The following is a 21,575-nucleotide window of genomic DNA, read 5'->3' on the forward strand; positions in this document are numbered from 1 at the left end:
TGCAGCACTGGGGTCCTGGGTTCAGGTCCCATCCATGTCAACATCTGCAAAGATTTTGTATGTTCTCTCAGAGTTTTCGTGGGTTTCCTCTGGGACCTCTGGTTTCCTCCAAAATATACTGGTAGGTTGATTAGATTTTGCAAGTTTTGTGCAGTAATCTGTGTGCGCTATGTAAATAGACAAATCATTATTTTTTATTATTAATAAGCAGCCATTTTTTTTACTTAAAGGGAACCTGTCACCACATTTGCACATACACAGCCAGTGACAGGTTCCTATAGAGGATAATAACTAACTGAACCCCTTCTATTAGCTAAAAATAGTTTTCTTACATCCACATAAATCACCTTTTATCTTATATTCCCTGGCATCAGATGCGGGCATGTCCTGCTTCACTGGCCCCTTACCATCTACTCCTTCCCTTGCCTTATGCCTCCTTACTAGTCACAGTTTATGTCATGTGACCAGAGTGAAATCATCTCAGGTCCTCTTAATAGCAAACTGTTCCCCATGCATGTATCTGACCACATTAAATCACAGCTGCCTCCATGGACTTCTACTCCTCCTCGTCTTCCATGGAGGCTGCTGTAATTTCATGTAATCACATACATGGTGTACAGTTTTCTATTCTTAGAAGGCTGAAGGACTGATCACATGTCATGAATGTAACACAAGGCACTGTGTAAAAAAAATTGACACAATATTTCCCATGTGTACAAATGTCTGTAGTTGAATATTAGCAGACGGTCCCTAAGTACAAGGAGGCAGAGCAGTGATTTGAAGAGACACAGCTGCCAGCCTTTGAGAGACAAGAGTCACAGATACCAGACATGAGTCAGAACAGCTAATTTGCATATCAGAAAAACGCCTCTTTAAGGTTCAGCCCCATTTTTTGTAATCTGACCTACGTCTCTTTATATGGTTATAACTTTTGAACACTTTACCTTTTTCGTTACACATGGTACTTCATGTTAGTGGTAAATTTTGGTTGACGTATTTGTGTTTATTTAAATTCAAAATTTTTTTAAAATTTAAAAAAATTCACCGTTTTCAAAATTGTTTTTTTCAGAGATAGTTAATAACTATTTTGGTTTGTACATTTCCCATATGTCTGCTTCATGTTTACATAATTTTTTAAACGTCTGGCTATTTTACTTTGATGTTGTGCAGCTTACAAATTGGTTTTCCGATTTTGTAAGTAATACATTCATTTAGCGCTAAAATTTACACATTCAAAGATAAAAAAAAAACCCCATCTTATATTTATTTATTACACAAATTCTCCTGTGTAATTTTTGTAGGATTAGATGCATTTTTCAGTGATACTATTTTGGAGGGGCTATGCTCTATTGATGAAAATAAGTCAGTACAATTGCAGTGATACAAATTTCAATATTTTTAATTTTTTTTACTAATTTGGGGAAAGAATCTATATTTTTTGCCATTTTTCTAGTAGCCTAACTCTTTTAATTTTGATCTATATAGCTGGTCGAGAGATTGTTTTTTGTGGTGCATGTTGTACTTTACAACAGTACCATTTTAGGTATGTTTTTTTTAATCGCCTTTCGTTGCGACAAGATAGGTAAAAATCATAATATTTGGTGGGTTTTACATTTTTTTCTTATATGGTGATTTTCACTTTTTTCATGTTATATGTATATTTTATATGTAATGGGGCTTTGGGGGCATTTTTATTGATTTATTTTTATTTAAAAAACTTGTTCCACTATGGGACATGAAGAAGCTGCCATTTAGATTTTTTGTTCATTATAATATGAATTATGGATTAACATGACTCCTAATTGTTACAAATACCTAAGTATGTAAGTAAATACAAACTATGACACTGTTAAAAGTGGAAAGACACTTTAATTCGATTTTGAGATGTATTACAATTGCGGAAACTATTCCAGTCAGATGCATGAATGCTACCACTGGCCATTTGTCTTCTTTATTTATTTCTGACCCGGGGCTGCAAAACATAGAGCTAGGTTACAGGGGTGGGCCTCAGCCCAATCGCATATGTGTTTCAATGGAAACGCATGCTATTGGTAACCAGAACCCGATGTCTTGCATTAAAACAATAGAAATATTCCATATAAACGCATACATGATCGGGCTGAGGCCAGTCCCTCAACCGTAGCGCTGCATTTGCAAATGCAGCACTAGCGGTACATGTGACCGCACCCTTAAATGTCTTGCCTTGATACCTGGCACAAACCTACTGCATGCAGCCGTTTAGGTACATCTCCCCCTCCCTACCGATGCTCTGGAATTCAGTTTCAAAATGTGCGACTGAGTTCTTAGGCCGGCGGCACACGTGGTGTCTGGAACCCATTGGGCCGTTTTTAAGCAGTCCATTAAAACGCATGCGTTTAAAAAAAGATAATTGGTAAAACCAGTCAAAAATGGATGCGTTTTTTAATAGACTGCTTAAAAATGGACCAAAAACGGGTTCATAACGCCACAGGTGCCACCGCCGTTATGGTGCATTCACTTGTGGCGTGTAATGCATGTATTAAATTGATGTTAACAATTTAATTGCACACATTAAACGCTAGAAGTGACTGCTGAGAAGAGGAGATTTGCCTGATTACATTGCTGTCAACATTGTGTTTACACCACATGTGAAAGCCCCTTAAATAACCACCCCTGAGGGAACTCATTGTGAACTCTCAGTCCTAAAAACTTGTGCCATTGCCAATTAACAATGAGGAAACACAAAGTAGAAACAGCTTGTGGAGTATCATGTCCATTAGGGTGCAGTCACACGGTGTGTTCTTGGATAGTTCTTGGTGAGTTTTTAAACGCACTGAAAACTTGAATGTGTTTTTGAATGTTTACCATGCGTTTGGCTGGTTTGAATCTGTTTATCTTCATTTCTAGAAGCGTAGGCAGCTGTGAAACAGATGGTAGTCAGCGAAATGCATGGTAAACATACAAAAACAAACTCACGTTTTCAGTGTGTTTAAGAACGCACCACGAATGGACCGTGTGACCACACCCTTAGCGTCACGTGTGAACGCAACCTCAACTGTGGTATCATGTAAAATCACAATATATTGATCACGGCTTGCTGGGGAGGACAGTCGTTGAGGCTAATTCACATTCCACAGGTGTTTTTTTTAAACCTATACTGTCCGTGTCCTACTGATTTCATGTCCATGAAAAATAGAGCACGTTCTTTTCATGGACCCATCAGACAGATTAAAGTTAATGAATACGTGAACTGAGGATCACAGATAGCAAAACTGTGGCTAGGAGTTAGTTACGTGGAGTCCACCTCTGGCCTCCAGACAGAATGCATCCTTATCCGTATTGTACTTTTTTAGTTCCATGGTAAACCAGCTTTCCCCCAACTATTATACACTCTGTGCCACGGGGAAGCGTATTCAGGCAGTGCAGGAGCATCTTATGGTCCATACTGAAGACCCTCCATACATTAAATCTGTGGGGTACTGGAGCAGCACATTGCCCACGAATGTTCAGAAAGCCTCTGAATTCATGTGGCTTTTGCTTTTCTTGCGTCTGGTTTTGGCAGATGAGACGGGTATCTCCAGGGACTCTAATCTAAATGGCCGGGGGAGGGGTGCATCCAGGGACTGAATCGGGGACACAGAGTTGAGACTCGCCGACAAGATGGAAGGGGATGTGTTGAGCGGAGAGCTGTATGCTGGAGAATTGCTGTGCAGGGCTGCAGGGGGACACAATGAACAATGTATCAATGTTACTGTCATTCAGTAAAATACAACAGTGGTCAGAGCTCTGTAAACATTTTTATATAAATCTATAGACTCCTCCTTCAGGTTTGCTCAGACATATTGGTCCAATATTTCCCTATGCAGAGGTTGCACTTACATTTTTCCAGAAGGGTAATAATACCCCTTTACCATTTTTAAGGAGTAATATCAGCCAAGGAGAAGTATGAAATTATCAAATAGTCAAATGAGACAATTATAGTAATTCATGTAATAAAGGGTGCACAACCTTTTTTTGATCTCCTTAGTAATCTACAGAGCTAAATATGACTGCCACTGCCTCCTCCAGACAAGACTATGGCTGATGCCTCTGACTTCCTTCCCCCCTGAACCTGGCTATGACTGACAACCCTGACGCCCCAGACCAGACTATGGTCGATGCCGACGGACCCTACTATCTACTAAACAGCTGGAGTAGATACATTTATACAGTAATAAAATTACATTCAGCTCCTTTAAAGCAACCATGAGGCTACTGTGGCCCCCTGGGAAAATTAGATTGACACCCTTTTTCTCCACAGTACACTCACCCAAGCTCTTCATCGGATCAGCACTGAGAATTTGGCTGGCACGCTTGGATTTGAAGTAGTTGCTTGCAAGGTTTTCACTGTCACTCCTGCTTAGCATTGCTTTGTATCGGTCTTCCCCCTGACAAGAAATTACATTTTGTATATAATAAGGATATAATAGTGAATCCAATTTTCAATATCGAATTGAAACATATGTAGTAACTTATGTGCCAGGATAAGTAACTAATCAAATCTGCCGTGTAACCTGGGCCATCTATACCCATTGCTGCACACCTGGAACCTGTATAACAGAGTATTCTCACACAGCACCAGGACAGTGCATGTAATGTAGAATGCTGTAATTCCTTATTATGGCCGTGTAACCTGAGCCCTTATTTACACGCATGGAGGGTGAGAGTCCAATATTTAGTCCCAAACACAGTAGTCAGCACCCATCCAAAAAAAAAAATCACTCACAGATGATTCCAGTGGGAACATATATGGCCCATAATTAGTATACAGAATTTATTTTTTTGCAGAATGGAAACTTAAAATCATCTGCTTAAGCACTTATTCCAGGCACGTTTAAGTTTTTCTTCGCATTGCCGCCAGTATGTAAATTTTCTAAAACAATTTTTCAATGTTTTTCAATTCTAATTACTGATAGATTTCAGCTGGTGTCATGACTCTCCACATCTTTTTTGCACCTCTCTTTTTTCATGTGTTCAATACTTTTTACTCTGTGTCATTTTCACACACTGTTAACAAGGAGTCACATGTGGCTAATCACAAAGCACATACCATGAGGGGTTCTCCGTTTTCACTTTGTGGTGTCCTCTTAGGTTTAGCTGATGGAAGACCTGGAGCTGTAGAGGCAAGGAGAACAACAGTTATCCCCTATAAGTAAATGAACATTGTATTGGTATACCCTCACTACCTATTACCAGACTGTGAACTTACTATAGGAAAGAGTGAATCAAATAAGTATCCATATTGTTTTGATAGGTCTTCAGGATAAAATCAGTGACTCCCCTAAAAATTTGTTGTTTCGTTAATCCTTTTATGACCAAGGGTTATTGGTACCTGAATGTCCAGGTCATTTTTCTGTTTCTATTCTGTTCTGCTATTCTTTAAGTGATGAAATCTTTAGACCAGCTATACACATAATAAATGTGTAAATTATGTTTTTTTCATGATGTGCGATTTTAATTTGATAGAATAGTTTTATCAAGTAAATGTTTTTCTTTTTTTATTTTAAAAAATAAACCTTTGTCATTTTGTCATTAAATTTGTATATTTTTAATAATAATATTATTATATAATATATCAATATAAAATAATGTTTTTAACTAATAAAATTGAATAAACTTTTACCAAAATATAAAAATTTATAGCGCCAATCAGCTGTCACGGGTGCCCCTGCAAACCATGTCTCCGATCGCAGGCACACCCTTGCCCCTCTCCATGGCGGCACCCTGTCCCGAATGAACTTACCTCTCCGCGTTCCTGATGGCCAGTGCACGCGTCCCTGCTCCCTGGGACGCACATGCACCGGCACTCGCAGATTTAAAGGACCAGCGCACTGCCGATTGGCGCTGGTCACTTCCGAGTTTCCTTAAAAGCTGGCTTCTCCCAGCAACCCCTGCCGGATCTTAGAGCTCTATGCCACCTGTCCTGACCTCCTGCCGGTCCCCAACCTTGAGACGGCCTAGCGTTCCTGTACCTCAACCTTGGCTGCCACTGCAGACAAGTGGCGCCTGTAAAAAAAAAGACCTGGTGGCACCATGCCGCAGCAAGATCGGGTGCCACTTAGATTCCAGTCCAAGGTGTCGGCTTGTGTCATCGTCCGCTGTGGTCCAGGGGGTTCAGTACCCGGAAGCATGACATCAGCTATAGATGTAGGACGCGCTCACATGGTGCTTTTTGAGGCGCAATTCAAAGTCGCTCAACTATGAACACATACTGTGTTTGCTAGATGGATAAGCAATGTTACTTCATGGAGGAAGCCTTTGGATTGTGTCTCCAAAAAACGCATCATGTGAATGCAGCCTCGGCTCGGTCTCCCTGCAGCTCCCTCTCCTTTCTGACTTCAGCGGACAAGCTGGAGTGGCGGAATTTCAAAAGGCTACAGTGGAACCTAGAAACACAATTCTGGTATCCTATTAAAAAAAGCTTCGCTTTAATATTTAATAATATCAGGATTGTGTTTTACAGAATCAGAAATATCCACTGTTAAAGATACAGTCAGAGAGCCGGGTGTAGTACCAAGAAAAGTCAATACAGAATGTATGGCAGTGTGTATGGCTATAAATCTGCAGCACTCAACCTTTATGCCAGTCAACTGGTGGGAAATGCCAATAACCAGCGCCCAGTAGCCCTTTAGTTAGGATTTGATTATTCAGAATCAGACAATGAGTCAGTGCTGAGCTCTGAGTAGATTTGAAGATATTGTGCTGCCACCGATAAGCATATCCCATGCCCATTTACTACACACAGGGTCTAATAGCCTAAAAGCCTTATTTCCCTCTTCCCTATTATGCACACCAAGTTAAAATGTTAATTCTTTATGGGGTGCTAAGCAGGCCTGGCATAAGGATCGCAGGACATTTACCAGAGGGAAGGCTGGTTTTCTGGACAACGATTTCTGGAATCTTCCAGCCTCCACTGTCTTCATCCCATGAGGCTTCTCTCCTTATTTTATCCAGGTTGCTGTAATTACAGTCTCTCCTGATCAAGGGCTGGATCTGATCTAGTATCTGCTGGAAGAGTATCAGGTCCCTTTCTTGACGTCGTATAGTAACCAGGTAGTCGTCTCTGTCTCGTTCAAATTCTGAGTGCAGATCTTCAATTTCGATCTCTGCAGCTTTCAGCTGTTAAATCCAAAAGAAGAGTAATGTGTGACAAGAAATTACTACAAGACGCTGGGGACATTGGATGTCTTAGCTGTCTGTATTATAAGTGGTGTTTATGTGTGTCAGTCAGCCTTCTTTTCATGTATAGTAAAGCTTAAAGTGGTTAAAGTCTTATCCTGTGTAAAGATGATAACATCCCGATTGGGGGGTTCAACCACCAATGGCATGGGATCTCAGTCGACTAAATCAATGAAGCAGCCGATCTGATAATTGCTGTGGTGCTCCACTGACTCACTATGGGACTACAGACTGGAGATAACATTAAATCTAAATTCCACCCAGACATAAGGTCCGGTTATAGATACTATAAAAAGAGGTACCGTATCTTTTTATTATTCCTGTACTACAACATGATTGGATCATCTGTGTACTAGGGCATAATAATACTTGGGCTACACTCACACTGCGTGTACCAGATCCCGGCAAGCACAGGGTCGGGTGAGAAAGGAGGGTAAGTGAGCGCTGCTAAGCACTCCCCTCTCCATTAAAAGATAAGCGGCCACGCTGCAAATCTGACAAAACAATTCCTATATTTTGCGGCCATTTGGCATGGTTGCAGTACGGCGCCACTGTATTCTGTGATGTAATGGTGACCTTTTTTGCATGTTTAGTTCATGTGCCTTAATATCCTTATGTGCATTACCTCTGTATTGTGTCTTAATACTACACAAATAATAAATGCAAGGACATACTTTGTACTGTGACATCACTGTGTATATTGTCCCCGTATGGTGACATCACTGTGTATATTCTCTGTATGGTGACATCACTGTGTGTATTGTCCCTGTACTGTGACATTACTGTGTATTGTCCCTGTACTGTGACATCACTGTGTCTATTATCCTGTACTGTGACATCACTGTGTATATTGTCCCTGTACTGTGACATCACTGTGTGTATTCTCTGTGTACTGTGACATCATTGTTTGTATTGTCCCTGTACTGTGACATCACTGTGTATATTGTCCCTGTATGGTGACATCACCGTGTGTATTCTCTGTGTACTGTGACATCATTGTGTGTATTCTCCCTGTATGGTGACATCATACTACAACTGTTATCCATGTTTTTAACTTGTAGGTGATAGAGGACATGGTGTAGTGGGGGGGGGGGGGGGGTTAGTACACGTTTTACTCTGGGACTTATTATAACTTGATGCCCTCCAGTCCCTGGGATACATCATACTACAACTGTTATCCATGTTTTTAACTTGTAGGTGATAGAGGACATGGTGTAGTGGGGGGTTGGTACACGTTTTACTCTGGGACAGTGGGACTTATTATTACTTGATGCCCTCCAGTCCCTGGGATAAATCTTAACGTAAGAATTTCTTACCTTCTTCTGGATCTTCTCCAGATGTTTGCTTTTGGCTTGCAGCTCTTCTTGTATAGACTCATATACATTAAGAAGTATTCGGTCACCGCTGTCCTCATCTACATTTTGCATGGCAGCGATGAGTTCCTTTTTGCGCTCATCCGCATACTTCTTCCTGCGCTTGTGTTTTTCCTTTAGGTCCTTGTTTTTGGCTTGTTCACCTCCAACCACTTGCTGCTCCAGCATCTGCAGCCTGAAAGGACACCACCACTTAGTTGTTAGGACACTGCAATTTATCTACTCTCCACTATGAGCCATTTATTGTGTACCTCACCGTGGTTAGGATTTATGATGTGTATATAGAGGTGCAATATATAGTATTTGTATTATAAGTGTAAAAACCTGGACCATAAATATGACTCAATACTCTGTATAACTAAATGATAATCAGAGAAATTGTATCAACCTGAAGCAAAGCAAAGATATTCAGAGGTGCCTCAGGGAGCATATCCAGTATCTTCTTTTTGGGTTAGAATTTACAGGCATTGTTGTCTCACCTGGCAAGTACTTGCTGAGGGCTGACGGAGCGTTTGCCCTCTTGTGGAGGCATGAGTGTGGTTGATGCAGAATCTATGCCCATGTTTTCTCTTGTTACGCTGCGGAGATGTACAGCCACTTGTGCTTCTGGCTAATAAGGAAAACAATAGACGCAAAAGGGAAACATGCAGTGAGAACTGAAAACCCAGAGAATTTCTATTGCGCAGTTTACATGCTACAATAATAGCGATCGTGTGATGTTCATTCATCTGTCAGAATGTTATCTTACATACCTGGTTTTCTGAGCCTTCTGCTGAGGCGCTTGGGGTTACTCCTCCACCATTAATACTGGTGTCTGAAAAATTGACAGGCTTGAGTCATATGTATTTAGCACTTTTCATCATACTGTATAATATCATATATGCACTGACTGCTAAAAAGGAACAATTCAATAAAATAAATAAATAAAATTCAGCCATCAATTGAAGTCTTTGATCAGACTGTAATGATGTATCCTAATGAAAGAGCATTTTGGGAGACCCACTTACACCTCATTACTAAAAGTCCAAGTGCATAACCCTGTAGTGTTCTATAAGACATAAAAGTCACCTGATTTCTTTTTCAGATCTTGCTCCATATCAGCCAGCTGCTGACTGTACGAGTTCCGCAGATTGTTAATGTCTTCTTCTAGCCGAGCTCGAGACTTCTGCTCCGCTTCATACTCTGCCTTTAGCCGGGCAAACCTTTCCTCATACTCCTGCAGACCAGGTCAGATTACAAGTTAATTGGAAATTATAGACATAAAGGGATATTTCCAAATCAGGTATTTATGACATATATACAGAATTTGTCGTAAATACATGGGCCTGCACCTATATTGAAAATGGGGGTCTCTCGATTCCCCCAGCCAGGCCACATGTGCCGCCACTCTCCATTCAAGACTAAGAGAGCAATGGAAATAACAGAGCATGGGTATGATATAAATACCCGTCTTGGAAATACCCCTTTAACGATATATAAAGTAAAGGAAGTAGTTAAAAGGGTTGTGTATATATAAAATTAATTGCATAAGATATCTAAAATGTTATATATCCAAAAGAATCCGCCCATCAGAATAGGCTTCATATATGTGTGTATGTATATATATATACACTCACCGGCCACTTTATTAGGTACACCATGCTAGTAACGGGTTGGACCCCCTTTTGCCTTCAGAACTGCCTCAATTCTTCGTGGCATAGATTCAACAAGGTGCTGGAAGCATTCCTCAGAGAATTTGGTCCATATTGACATGATGGCATCACACAGTTGCCGCAGATTTGTCGGCTGCACATCCATGATGCGAATCTCCCTTTCCACCACATCCCAAAGATGCTCTATTGGATTGATATCTGGTGACTGTGGAGGCCATTTGTGTCCAGTGACCTCATTGTCATGTTCAAGAAACCAGTCTGAGATGATTCCAGCTTTATGACATGGCGCATTATCCTGCTGAAAGTAGCCATCAGATGTTAGGTACATTGTGGTCATAAAGGGATGGACATGGTCAGCAACAATACTCAGGTAGGCTCTGGCGCTGCAACGATGCTCAATTGGCACCAAGGGGCCCAAAGAGTGCCAAGAAAATATTCCCCACACCATGACACCACCACCACCAGCCTGAACCGTTGATACAAGGCAGGATGGTTCCATGCTTTCATGTTGTTGACGCCAAATTCTGACCCTACCATCCGAATGTCGCAGCAGAAATCGAGACTCGTCAGACCAGGCAACGTTTTTCCAATCTTCTACTGTCCAATTTCGATGAGCTTGTGCAAATTGTAGCCTCAGTTTCCTGTTCTTAGCTGAAAGGAGTGGCACCCGGTGTGGTCTTCTGCTGCTGTAGCCCATCTGCCTCAAAGTTTGACGTACTGTGCGTTCAGAGATGCTCTTCTGCCTACCTTAGTTGTAACGGGCGGCGATTTGAGTCACTGTTGCCTTTCTATCAGCTCGAACCAGTCTGCCCATTCTCCTCTGACCTCTGGCATCAACAAGGCATTTCCGCCCACAGAACTGCCGCTCAGTGGATGTTTTTTCTTTTTCGGACCATTCTCTGTAAACCCTAGAGATGGTTGTGCGTGAAAATCCCAGTAGATCAGCAGTTTCTGAAATACTCAGACCAGCCCTTCTGGCACCAACAACCATGCCACGTTCAAAGGCCTCAAATCACCTTTCTTCCCCATACTGATGCTCGGTTTGAACTGCAGGAGATTGTCTTGACCATGTCTACATGCCTAAATGCACTGAGTTGCCGCCATGTGATTGGCTGATTAGAAATTAAGTGTTAACGAGCAGTTGGACAGGTGTACCTAATAAAGTGGCCAGTGAGTGTATATATATGATATACTTTACTTTTGAATTTGGTGGAAAAGTACAACCTTGCTTAGAGGGATGTAATGTTTTGCTTAGGATGTGCACCTCTATAATAAGCTTTTACAATGCCTGCATATTTCACCCAGAAGGTTGGGCACAGAGCTTCTGATGAGATTAGATTTACCTGTCGAATCATCTGCTTCTCAGACTCCACATCAATTTCATGTCCATTTATTTCTGTCTGTATGGGCTTTACCGGAGGCCCCTGAAATTCTGCAAATACAAGAGTGAATTGTACAGAATTTGATCTGTATTACTATTTGATCTGAACCAGTTTTGATCATACATAAATGAACTCTTCACAGTTTTTCTGAAATCTGTGTATGATAACTTTAAGCTAATGATAAACCTGAAGTACATGCACAACAGCTTGTTAACCCAACAGCTGTCTTTTCCAAACATCACACACTTGCACAATGCATATTATCTGAATATGGGAAGGACAGAAAGTTTGTGGGCTACACTGTAGGTACAACCCCAAACTCTTACAGGCAGTATAATATCAGCAAATAAGGAAATCACCATCATGCCCAAATACTAATATTAATGATGGTTACGCACAGGGTTAATATTATACAAAATGTACAGGGTTGTACAGCACTAGAATTACAGGATGTAAATGGTTTTGGTGCCAGGGATTATGCTGTCAGCTAATCTGCCAACTTTTCAATTTCCATTCTTTTTTATGTCCATCTTTACAATGAAGAGCACAATATCCCGTGGACAGTGGTATAATCCATTGTCAGTACTGCATAAGGACATACCTGGAAGTTCCTTGATGTCAGACTGTTCAGCAAGCATTGATTTTAATTTCTTAATCTCCTCCTGGTACTCTCTGAGCAGGGCATCCTTGGGGTCTTCGTTGATCCTTGGCTTGTTCTTGATATTTTTGGCTCGGTTAGCATAACGCAAGGTACTGAGGGTCTCGTCATAGTTGTTGTCAGCGGGAGACAGGCACGCCACCATCAGTGTCTTTGTGTTGCCTCCCAGTGAGTCTTGCAATAAGCGGGTCAGTTTGGAGTCTCTGTAAGGTATGTGTTTAGACTTGCCATCCACAAGGGCAGAGATGACATTGCCCAAAGCAGAAAGAGACAAGTTTATTTTTGTGGCCTCCTTTAGTCTCTCTCCAGTGGCTCCGGTTTTGGATTGTCTCTCACTCCCGGCAAGATCCACTAGATTAAGTTTCCCGGCACGAAGATGATCTTCTCCACTGTCATCTGCCGTCAGAGGAGAACCATATGTAAAATGTTGGCACCTTAAAACCCAGGCCCAAATGTGACACTCTTACCTGTGGTACAGATTTCTATGGTGATGGTGAATATGGAGTGTGACCGAGACGAGTCTTTATTCATCAATGTGTATCCTACAGAACGATTTTTCCATCCAGTTTCCATGATCTTCTCACACTCGGCCACACTATGCACTGTATGTTGTGACAGGGCTTTCACATAGACCCCCTTATCTGGGTGCTCCTTCAGCTGAGGACACAACCATTTAGAAATTTTAATATAAAACTATGGCAGTACTGATCTATACTATATTACATACAGAGGGCATCATACCATGGGACTGTAGGCAAATAGGAAGTATGGGTATAATCCCAATATACATATGATTACTGGGGGGGGGGGGGGGTGGTAGTAATTTTGTAGTAAACAAATGGTTTCATGCATCATTCAACAGTTTTTATGGACTACCATTAGGGACTGCAGGTCCAAAGCCAGTCCTTTACTTGTCTTTTGTAAAATAACCATAAATTACAACATTTAATGTTCCTCAATTAACCCAGACCATAATCCTATGGGGAGTGGTAGTAATTGTAGATAAAAGGGCTAACATTTGAGGTTACATTAAAGGAAATCTACCATCAAAATCAGGCATGATAAGTCAGGACACTTACTGCAGGCACTATGACTGGTAATCTTCTTATATTTGTTATCCATGGCCTCCTACCTTCTGAAATCAACTTTTAGAATTTATGGGGCGTTACTAAAGTTCCTCCATGCTGTGGCTTCACAAGCTGTTATACAGCACAGGAGCACCCCCCTCCCACTGTGCGAGATTACATCAGGCAGACGGATGTGGGAAGTGCAGAGAGAGCGTGGGGGGAGGATAAAATAGTATAACATCCTGTGACTTGGAGGACATGGTGGTGGCCTCCAATCTTTGTTACTATAGGGACAGTGGTACATTTGTCTTTGCCTCCTTTGCCTCGGGAGCATGTACCATGTCGACAGTTGTTGTAGAAACAAAGGGTCACTGAGAAAGTAACAAAGCTTGCCCTGTCAGACCTGGAAGAAACCTAATCTGTGGTGGCTTGTTAACCTAGTCCTGTCCAGAAGCCTTGTACTTCTGATTTCTAGTTACATACTTAATGTCTGCTTCTTTCTCTGAATGCTACAATGGCAAGTTATTATAAGAAAAACAGAGTCCTAGACTAGCTGTGTAGCTTTCATATCTGTGCAGCGTCCATAGGAGCTAATATGTATTCATAGTAAACAACTGGGCCTGCAGCCAATTGTAAAATGTAAAAAAATCTGTGAAAAAATGAATTTATGAGCACCATCTCTGGTAACAAGAAATAAAGAAAATCTACCATAAAAATCCAGCAAGATGCACTGTGACTGGTAATATTCTTATTTGTTATCTATGGACTCCTTACTTTTAAAATCAACTTTTCAAATTATGCTAATGAGCCAGAAAGGCTGGGGGGCCTCTGTGATGTAGCTTCACAAGCTGTTACAGTGTGCTGGAGCACTTCCCTCACCCTCTAAAGCAGTGATGGCGAACCTTTTAGAGACAGAGGGCCCAAGCTACAACCAAAATCCACTTATCTACCGTGAATTGCCAACATGACATTTTAAGCAGTAACTTATTGCTACCTTCTCTTCCACATCTTTCAATCGTATCAGCCCCTGAGGCCACATATACAGTTGAAAGAAGGAGGGCAAATTCAGACTATCATTGTAGCTTCTCTCCAGGGTCTCTCAGTACACGAAGAATGAAGGGTTCAGCAGGAGGACCTCCAAAGATAATGCACTTCTTTCAACGCCTTCTCACTTTTCCCGCAGTTCCAAACAGCCAATGAAGTGTTGCTTTAAAATAGCTCTGAGAGCAGCTTCTCTTAAGTTGCCTGGGACTTCAGGAAGATTTTGTGGATTTGTTTCATTCTGGTGAACTTTGTCCTGAGTGCCCACAGAAATGGCTCTGAGTGCCACCTCTGGCACCCGTGCCATAGGTTCGCCACCACTGCTCTAAAGCTTTCATGTCACACAATGGGAGGGGGAATTTATTCCCGTACAGTGTAACATCCTGTGAAACCAGAGAAAGGAGGGGCTCTGGTAAATACCTTCAGATCCCTTCTGTCTCAGCATAATTTTTAAAGTTGATTTCAATAGGAAGTAGGCCATGGATAACAAATATAAGAAAATGATCACAGTCACGGCGCCTGGATCAATGAGTAAGTGCCCCTGGTTTATCATGATGGATTCCCTTTAAAAAAATATATACATAATAAATTATCTAGAACCAGTGTCAATTTACACAGAATGGAACATGATGTAATTCCTGCAATTTTACAAGTTTTTGGTACCTCCCAGCCCCCTCCTCATGGCACACAACACTGTACAGTACCTCCAGTTTCTGCTTGGTGTCCTCTCCCAGCAAATCCCGGATCTCCTCATTGTAGATCTCCAGGTACGAGGCTCTGACCAAGAATTTGGTATTCTCCGCACACTGCAGCACAAAGACACAAGGATCATCATGGGTAACTTTTTATTGGAGAAATACAGATTTTTTTGGGGACCGTCAAGGCCTTTTTTTTTATCATCTGTTCTCACCTGAATACTTTCAAAGATGTGCTCAAAGGCGCGAGGAATAATGCCTCTCTGTGCCGGGGGGTCCGGGACCCCCTGCATGCTGAATGACTTCCCACTCCCTGTCTGACCGTATGCAAATATTGTGCCGTTGTATCCCTCCGTCACTCCCTGCAATGTGGTCACACAATATGTCATCACACTCCCCAGAAGATAGACATGAGGATTGGTATCAGCATCACCTGTCACTTACCTCAACCAGGGGGTAGGCGATCTCATTGTAGATCTGCTCAGTGCAGTGCTCCACGTAGTAGGCTCCATCAAAGGTGAACTGTTTTGGGGTCTCCTCCACACCTTCAGGTTTTCGGATGAAACATTGTCCCCGGCTGCTGTCCATGGTGACCACCGCCTGGCATTTCAGCTCTCGCTCTCTGTCATTCATGGGGCGACATCGCACCACCACCTTCACGCACTCTGACGCCATGATCTCCAGGGGGTTCAGCTACTCACCCGCCTGAAGACTAGTAGTGATAGTCAGTGCCCTCTACTCCCATTATGTGCGCCCCCATAGTCCACTATACAGATTATAGGGCATTGGATTTACTGTGGGGTGAAGGGCACAAACAGAATGTCTCTGGCCCAGTGCTAGGGTATCTCTCCACATAAAGCTGCACTCTCCACAATACAAGGTGGTCTCTCAACCATTACCTGCGCTCTCTAGCAGTATCCGGCTGTCTCTCAACCACTACCTGCGCTCTCTAGCAGTATCCGGCTGTCTCTCAACCACTACCTGCGCTCTCTAGCAGTATCCGGCTGTCTCTCAACCACTACCTGTGCTCTCTAGCAGTATCTGTCTGTCTCTCAACCACTACCTGTGCTCTCTAGCAGTATCCGGCTGTCTCTCAACCACTACCTGCGCTCTCCACCAGTATCAGGCTGACTCTTAGCACCAGTGTCTGCGCTTTACACCAGTACCAGGCTGTCTCAGCACCAGTACCTGCACTCTCCAGCAGTACCAGGCTATATCTCAGCACGAGTAACCACCCTCTCCACTAGTACCGGGCTGTCTTAGTACCACCCCCAGTATCAGTCTGTCTCTTAGCACAAGTACCTGCAGATTCCACTAGTACCTGGCTGTCTCTCAGAACCAGTACCTGCAGACTCCACTAGTACCTGGCTGTCTCTCAGAACCAGTACCTGCAGTCTCCACTGGTACCTGGCTGTCTCTCAGAACCAATAGCTGCAGTCTCCACTAGTACCTGGCTGTCTCTCAGAACCAGTACCTGCAATCTTCACCAGTACCTGCAGACTCCACTAGTACCTGGCTGTCTCTCAGAACCAGTACCTGCAGTCTCCACTGGTACCTGGCTGTCTCTCAGAACCAGTACCTGCAGTCTCCACTGGTACCTGGCTGTCTCTCAGAACCATTGCCTGCGCCCTCCACAGTACCTGGCTGTTTCAGCACCAGTACCTGCAGTCTCCACTAGTACAGGGCTGTCTCAGTACCGGTGGTCACCCCCAGGATCAGTCTGTCTCTCGGCACCGGTACCTGATGGCAGGCAGTGTGATGTCTCTCCCTGGCAGTGTCCGGCTATCTCTCTCCGGTATAGCCGGTCTCCCGGTTATAAGGTGCGGCCCCGGTCTCTCTACTGCTGCCCCCGCAGCGCCGCCCCCACACAGCGTTCCCGTTACTTAGCAACCGGCGGCCGCCGCTGAACGACGTCATGAGAGGAGGCGGAGGAAAGTATCGGGCAGATCGCTCCGCCACACTACACACCGCTCATGTATACATCTGCACCGCTCAGACAGCGGTCTGCACCGGGACTGCTCACTGTACAACCATTCCAGCCACTGATTAGGATACATTTTTGGGTGGTTGCTCCTGGTGGGCGGATCCGCCAGCGATAGATTAGTGGCCTGTAGGTGGCAGTAGAGGCGGAGTGCGCCGAACACTTACTAGGGTTGATGCTGAGCCCAAGAATTAGTTATGTAGTATATGACATTACATTCTGTATACCCAGTGTACACTGCTAGACCCTTATGTGACAAAGGAACTGCTCAGGCACATCTGATTGGTGGAGAGACGGCTTTCTAGTGTTATAGGGCTGGTCACATGGAGCACAATGGACAGGAGCTCCATGCTCCTAGAGTGGCCACATTCACACTCAGTATTTGAATGTGTTTGCACGGAGACGCTTGAAGTTGGGAACAGGAACCACGTGTTTCTGCACCGCTGGATTTAAGATATGTGCCAGTCTTAAAACATTCGACCTGTTGTGTTCTTCTTAGGGCTATCAGAGCACGCGCCCCGGGGCCTCCACCACTTACCTGTAAAGGGGCCCCCACCAATCAATGGATTATATCATTCGGGTGGTCACATGGTTGTCCGAATTGACCACTATATGTCATTGTTCTGGTGCGGGCACCTCAGTGACGTGACACACTGTGATGTCTGACTACTAGAAGTAGGAGGTCGCGCCATGAACAGGGGAGTGGGGAAATAAGTAAGCAAAGGTTATTGTTTTGATATTTTACTGGGGAGGGCTGTATGTATGTATTTCAGTTGGGGGGAGGGCTGTATATATATATATATATATATATATATATATATATATTGCTTTTATTGGTAGCCGGAACACAAGTAAAAGACAGGAAAGCAGTCCTTGTCACATTAGCAGTATACACGAAAAAAGAAGAAAACAGTGTAACAATAAGTCATATATGAATGATACATTACATATAATCACTTTAAGTATTACTCATAAGCGTTCGCATTCCAGCCTCCACCGCACTCCAGCCAATCTAATAGTGCTAAGCGGATAATATATGGGGGAGCCTTCAGACCGGGGGTAGGGGGGGTTAGCCAGGAAAGACTGGAGGAGAGGCCCCTCCAACGTCTCCAATGGATTGTCTGTAGCCAGTAGATTGTTGGAAGAGGATCTATGGTTGCCAGGTTTTATTGAACTTGGCATATGTGCCATGAAGAGAGGAAGTGAGGTCTTCCATGCGCATAATGTCATTGACCTTATTGATCTACATGGCTATTGTCAGAGGAGTGGTCCGCTTCCAAAGTATTGGGATGCAGGATCTGGTTGCCATTATTAGGAATCTTAGGAGGAGGAGAGGAGGATCTAGCCTTACTGAGTCTCCACAGACGTTGTAGGTCGTGCCAAAATGGGGTGAGAACCCGGGCTGCATATATATTTATTACTTGCAACATTTTCTTTATTGAAATTTTTGGATGTTTTAATCACACAAGATGGGACATTCCACTCTTCCATCTATCGGAAGTCCACAGCAACTAATTTGTTGTTTAGATGGGATAGCCATCACCCGTTCCCCTTACGGAAGGGCATCCCCAAGGGCCACTACATGCGGGCAAGCAGAAACTGTAGCTCTATGAGCGAGTTCCACACACAGGTGAACGATCTAAGGGCCAGATTCCTGGAACGGGGCTACCCGGATGGGATCCTGAGAGAAGCTTATCAAAGTAGCCTTAGGGCTAACCGCACTGATCTCTTACAGGGTTCATGTACAGTAAAAACAGAGGTGGACAATAAACTACGGATTGTAGCTACTTTCGATAATGGATCAAGGGAAGCCAAGGCTATCCTGAAAAAGCACTGGCCCATCTTAATGATGGACCATGATATTAGGGACCTTGTGGGGCTCATAACAACAATTATGTTTCGTAAAACACGCTCTATCAGGGATAGATTGGTGAAGAGCCACTTTGTGGCTCCCAAACCCCAAGGGACATGGCTGGAGAGACGACCCATCGGGAGTTTTAGGTGCGGTGGCTGTATCGCATGCCCATATATCCAGACAGGCAAAACATTCACAAGTAATGTTACAGGGAAGATCTACACTATCAGGGATTACATCTACTGCAAGAGTACTGGTGTCATCTATAAAGTTACCTGTGACTGTGTACTAGAGGATGTGGGTAAAACATACAGGGAGCTATGCAGAAGAGTAGGGGGACATCTAGGTGTTAGCCTACACCAGAGAGATAGACCACTGTCTAATCATGTTGCAATGTACCACAATGGTGATGCATCAGTACTGCGCTTCATGGGTATTGAGGTTTTCCCTCCTCCCATACGAGGGGGCAATTGGGATAGGACCATCCTTCAGAAGGAGGCGAGATGGATTTTTACCCTTAATACCACTCATCCTGGGGGTCCGAATGATCAATTGGTATATACACTCACCGGCCACTTTATTAGGTACACCTGTCCAACTGCTCGTTAACACTTAATTTCTAATCAGCCAATCACATGGCGGCAACTCAGTGCATTTAGGCATGTAGACATGGTCAAGACAATCTCCTGCAGTTCAAACCGAGCATCAGTATGGGGAAGAAAGGTGATTTGAGTGCCTTTGAACGTGGCATGGTTGTTGGTGCCAGAAGGGCTGAGTATTTCAGAAACTGCTGATCTACTGGGATTTTCACGCACAACCATCTCTAGGGTTTACAGAGAATGGTCCGAAAAAGAAAAACATCCAGTGAGCGGCAGTTCTGTGGGCGGAAATGCCTTGTTGATGCCAGAGATCAGAGGAGAATGGGCAGACTGGTTCGAGCTGATAGAAAGGCAACAGTGACTCAAATCACCACCCGTTACAACCAAGGTAGGCAGAAGAGCATCTCTGAATGTACAATACGTGGAACTTTGAGGCAGTTGGGCTACAGCAGCAGAAGACCACACCGGGTGCCACTCCTTTCAGCTAAAAACAGGAAACTGAGGCTACAATTTGCACAAGCTCATCGAAATTGGACAGTAGAAGATTGGAAAAACGTTGCCTGGTCTGATGAGTCTCGATTTCTGCTGCGACATTCGGATGGTAGGGTCAGAATTTGGCATCAACACCATGAAAGCATGGATCCATCCTCCTTGTATCAACGGTTCAGGCTGGTGGTGGTGGTGTCATGGTGTGGGGAATATTTTCTTGGCACTCTTTGGGCCCCTTAGTACAACGCCACAGCCTACCTGAGTATTGTTGCTGACCATGTCCATCCCTTTATGACCACAATGTACCCTGTAACATCTGATGGCTACTTTCAGCAGGATAATGCGCCATGTCATAAAGCTGGAATCATCTCAGACTGGTTTCTTGAACATGACAATGAGGTCACTGGACTCAAATGGCCTCCACAGTCACCAGATCTCAATCCAATAGAGCATCTTTGGAATGTGGTGGAACGGGAGATTCGCATCATGGATGTGCAGCCGACAAATCTGCGGCAACTGTGTGATGCCATCATGTCAATATGGACCAAAATCTCTGAGGAGCTTCCAGCACCTTGTTGTATCTATGCCACGAAGAATTGAGGCAGTTCTGAAGGCAAAAGGGGTTCTAACCCGTTACTAGCATGGTGTACCTAATAAAGTGGCCGGTGAGTGTATATATACACCTTTCCTCTAATGTCCTGCATGTTTGGCCTGCAGATAATGATAATATTTTTTATTAACCTGCATGCCACTGAGTGCTTAACCTATGCCTCTGGATGCATTACTTTAGACCGTGGCTGTAATGAAGCTTTATTGTTAATCCGTGTTCCCATAGCAGTACAAAATTTTTAAAATACACTGGGAAACAATTATAAAATATACCTGTTCCGACTTACATACATAGGACGAACCTAAAGAACTCATCTTGTACGTAACCTCAGGACTGCCTGTATCAGAGGTTGTGTGCTACCGGGCTAAGTACCGGGCCGGTTTCTGGATAAAATGCTCTATGCATCTGCTAAATTTCTTGAAAACTATGCAGGGAACATAACTTGATCATCATAGTATCATATACTTTGTATAGACAGATTCTGAAATAAGGACTAAGGCTGGCGCCACACGTAGCGCTTTGTCTGCGCTTGCAAACGCCTATGGAAACGCCTGCGTACGGGAACGAGCCGCCGGTGTTTCGCATTAAATTAACGCAAAACACCGGCGGCTCGTTCCTGATCGCAGGCGTTTCCATAGAAATGCCGATACGATCGGGCTGAGGCCCGCCCCGGTGGACGCGACTTTGTTTGCGTTTGCAAGCGCAGACAAAGTGCTACGTGTGGCGCCAGCCTAAGTCTTAGAGAGTCTTAGTCCTTTTAGCTCCACAAAAGTTGCTTCTTTTTGAGGATTTCTATACTTAAGTAGTTTATGCCAATGTAGGCAATTGCAATATAGGGTCATACAAATCATAGTAGAAATCAAGGAATACATGTCTATATGATTAAATACTCAGTACATTCCTAAAGACTACCCTATGGCCGGCGGCACACGTGCTGTTTTGTGCTGTTTTTAAGCAGTCCGTTAAAAAATGCATG

At 43.5% G+C, this 21,575-nt stretch overlaps 1 protein-coding gene and 1 long non-coding RNA gene across 4 annotated transcripts in view; one reads left to right on the forward strand and one right to left on the reverse strand.

Moving 5' to 3' along the window:
- LOC140134760 (uncharacterized) overlaps positions 1-21,575 on the forward strand; it is a 31,984-nt gene that overhangs the window by 4,611 nt on the left and 5,798 nt on the right. The window contains exon 2 of the long non-coding RNA XR_011856400.1: positions 9,655-9,797. This is a non-coding gene — a long non-coding RNA (uncharacterized lncRNA). The remainder of the gene's footprint in view (positions 1-9,654; positions 9,798-21,575) is intronic.
- KIF17 (kinesin family member 17) lies at positions 1,850-17,127 on the reverse strand. 3 transcript variants are annotated; one of them, XM_072155323.1, is made up of 15 exons: positions 16,516-17,127; positions 15,510-16,386; positions 15,281-15,427; positions 15,075-15,176; positions 12,730-12,919; positions 12,206-12,658; positions 11,566-11,654; positions 9,635-9,786; positions 9,323-9,380; positions 9,050-9,180; positions 8,514-8,745; positions 6,879-7,137; positions 5,069-5,133; positions 4,289-4,406; positions 1,850-3,694 (listed from the first exon to the last, which is right to left on the reverse strand). In XM_072155323.1, the coding sequence occupies exons 2-15, from the start codon at positions 15,738-15,740 to the stop codon at positions 3,486-3,488; spliced, it is 2,436 nt and encodes an 811-aa protein (XP_072011424.1). In that variant the 5' UTR covers positions 15,741-16,386; positions 16,516-17,127; the 3' UTR covers positions 1,850-3,485. The 3 variants fall into 3 exon arrangements, with proteins under 3 accessions (XP_072011424.1, XP_072011423.1, XP_072011422.1); XM_072155322.1 differs by having other exon boundaries at positions 9,323-9,384; positions 9,639-9,786; positions 15,510-17,127; XM_072155321.1 differs by having other exon boundaries at positions 15,510-17,127.

Source organism: Engystomops pustulosus, chromosome 6, assembly GCF_040894005.1.
Source record: "Engystomops pustulosus chromosome 6, aEngPut4.maternal, whole genome shotgun sequence".
Lineage (NCBI taxonomy): Eukaryota > Metazoa > Chordata > Amphibia > Anura > Leptodactylidae > Engystomops > Engystomops pustulosus.

Bases quoted from the DNA above. Each gene is read 5' to 3' on its own strand.
- KIF17 (XM_072155323.1), bottom strand. From the start codon at position 15,740: ATGGCGTCAGAGTGCGTGAAGGTGGTGGTGCGATGTCGCCCCATGAAT. The intron at 12,659-12,729 runs GTAAGAGTGTCA...CTCTGACGGCAG, and splicing joins CATAGAAATCTGTACCACAG to ATGACAGTGGAGAAGATCAT. The intron at 7,138-8,513 runs GTAAGAAATTCT...TGGATTTAACAG, and splicing joins TGGAGAAGATCCAGAAGAAG to CTGAAAGCTGCAGAGATCGA.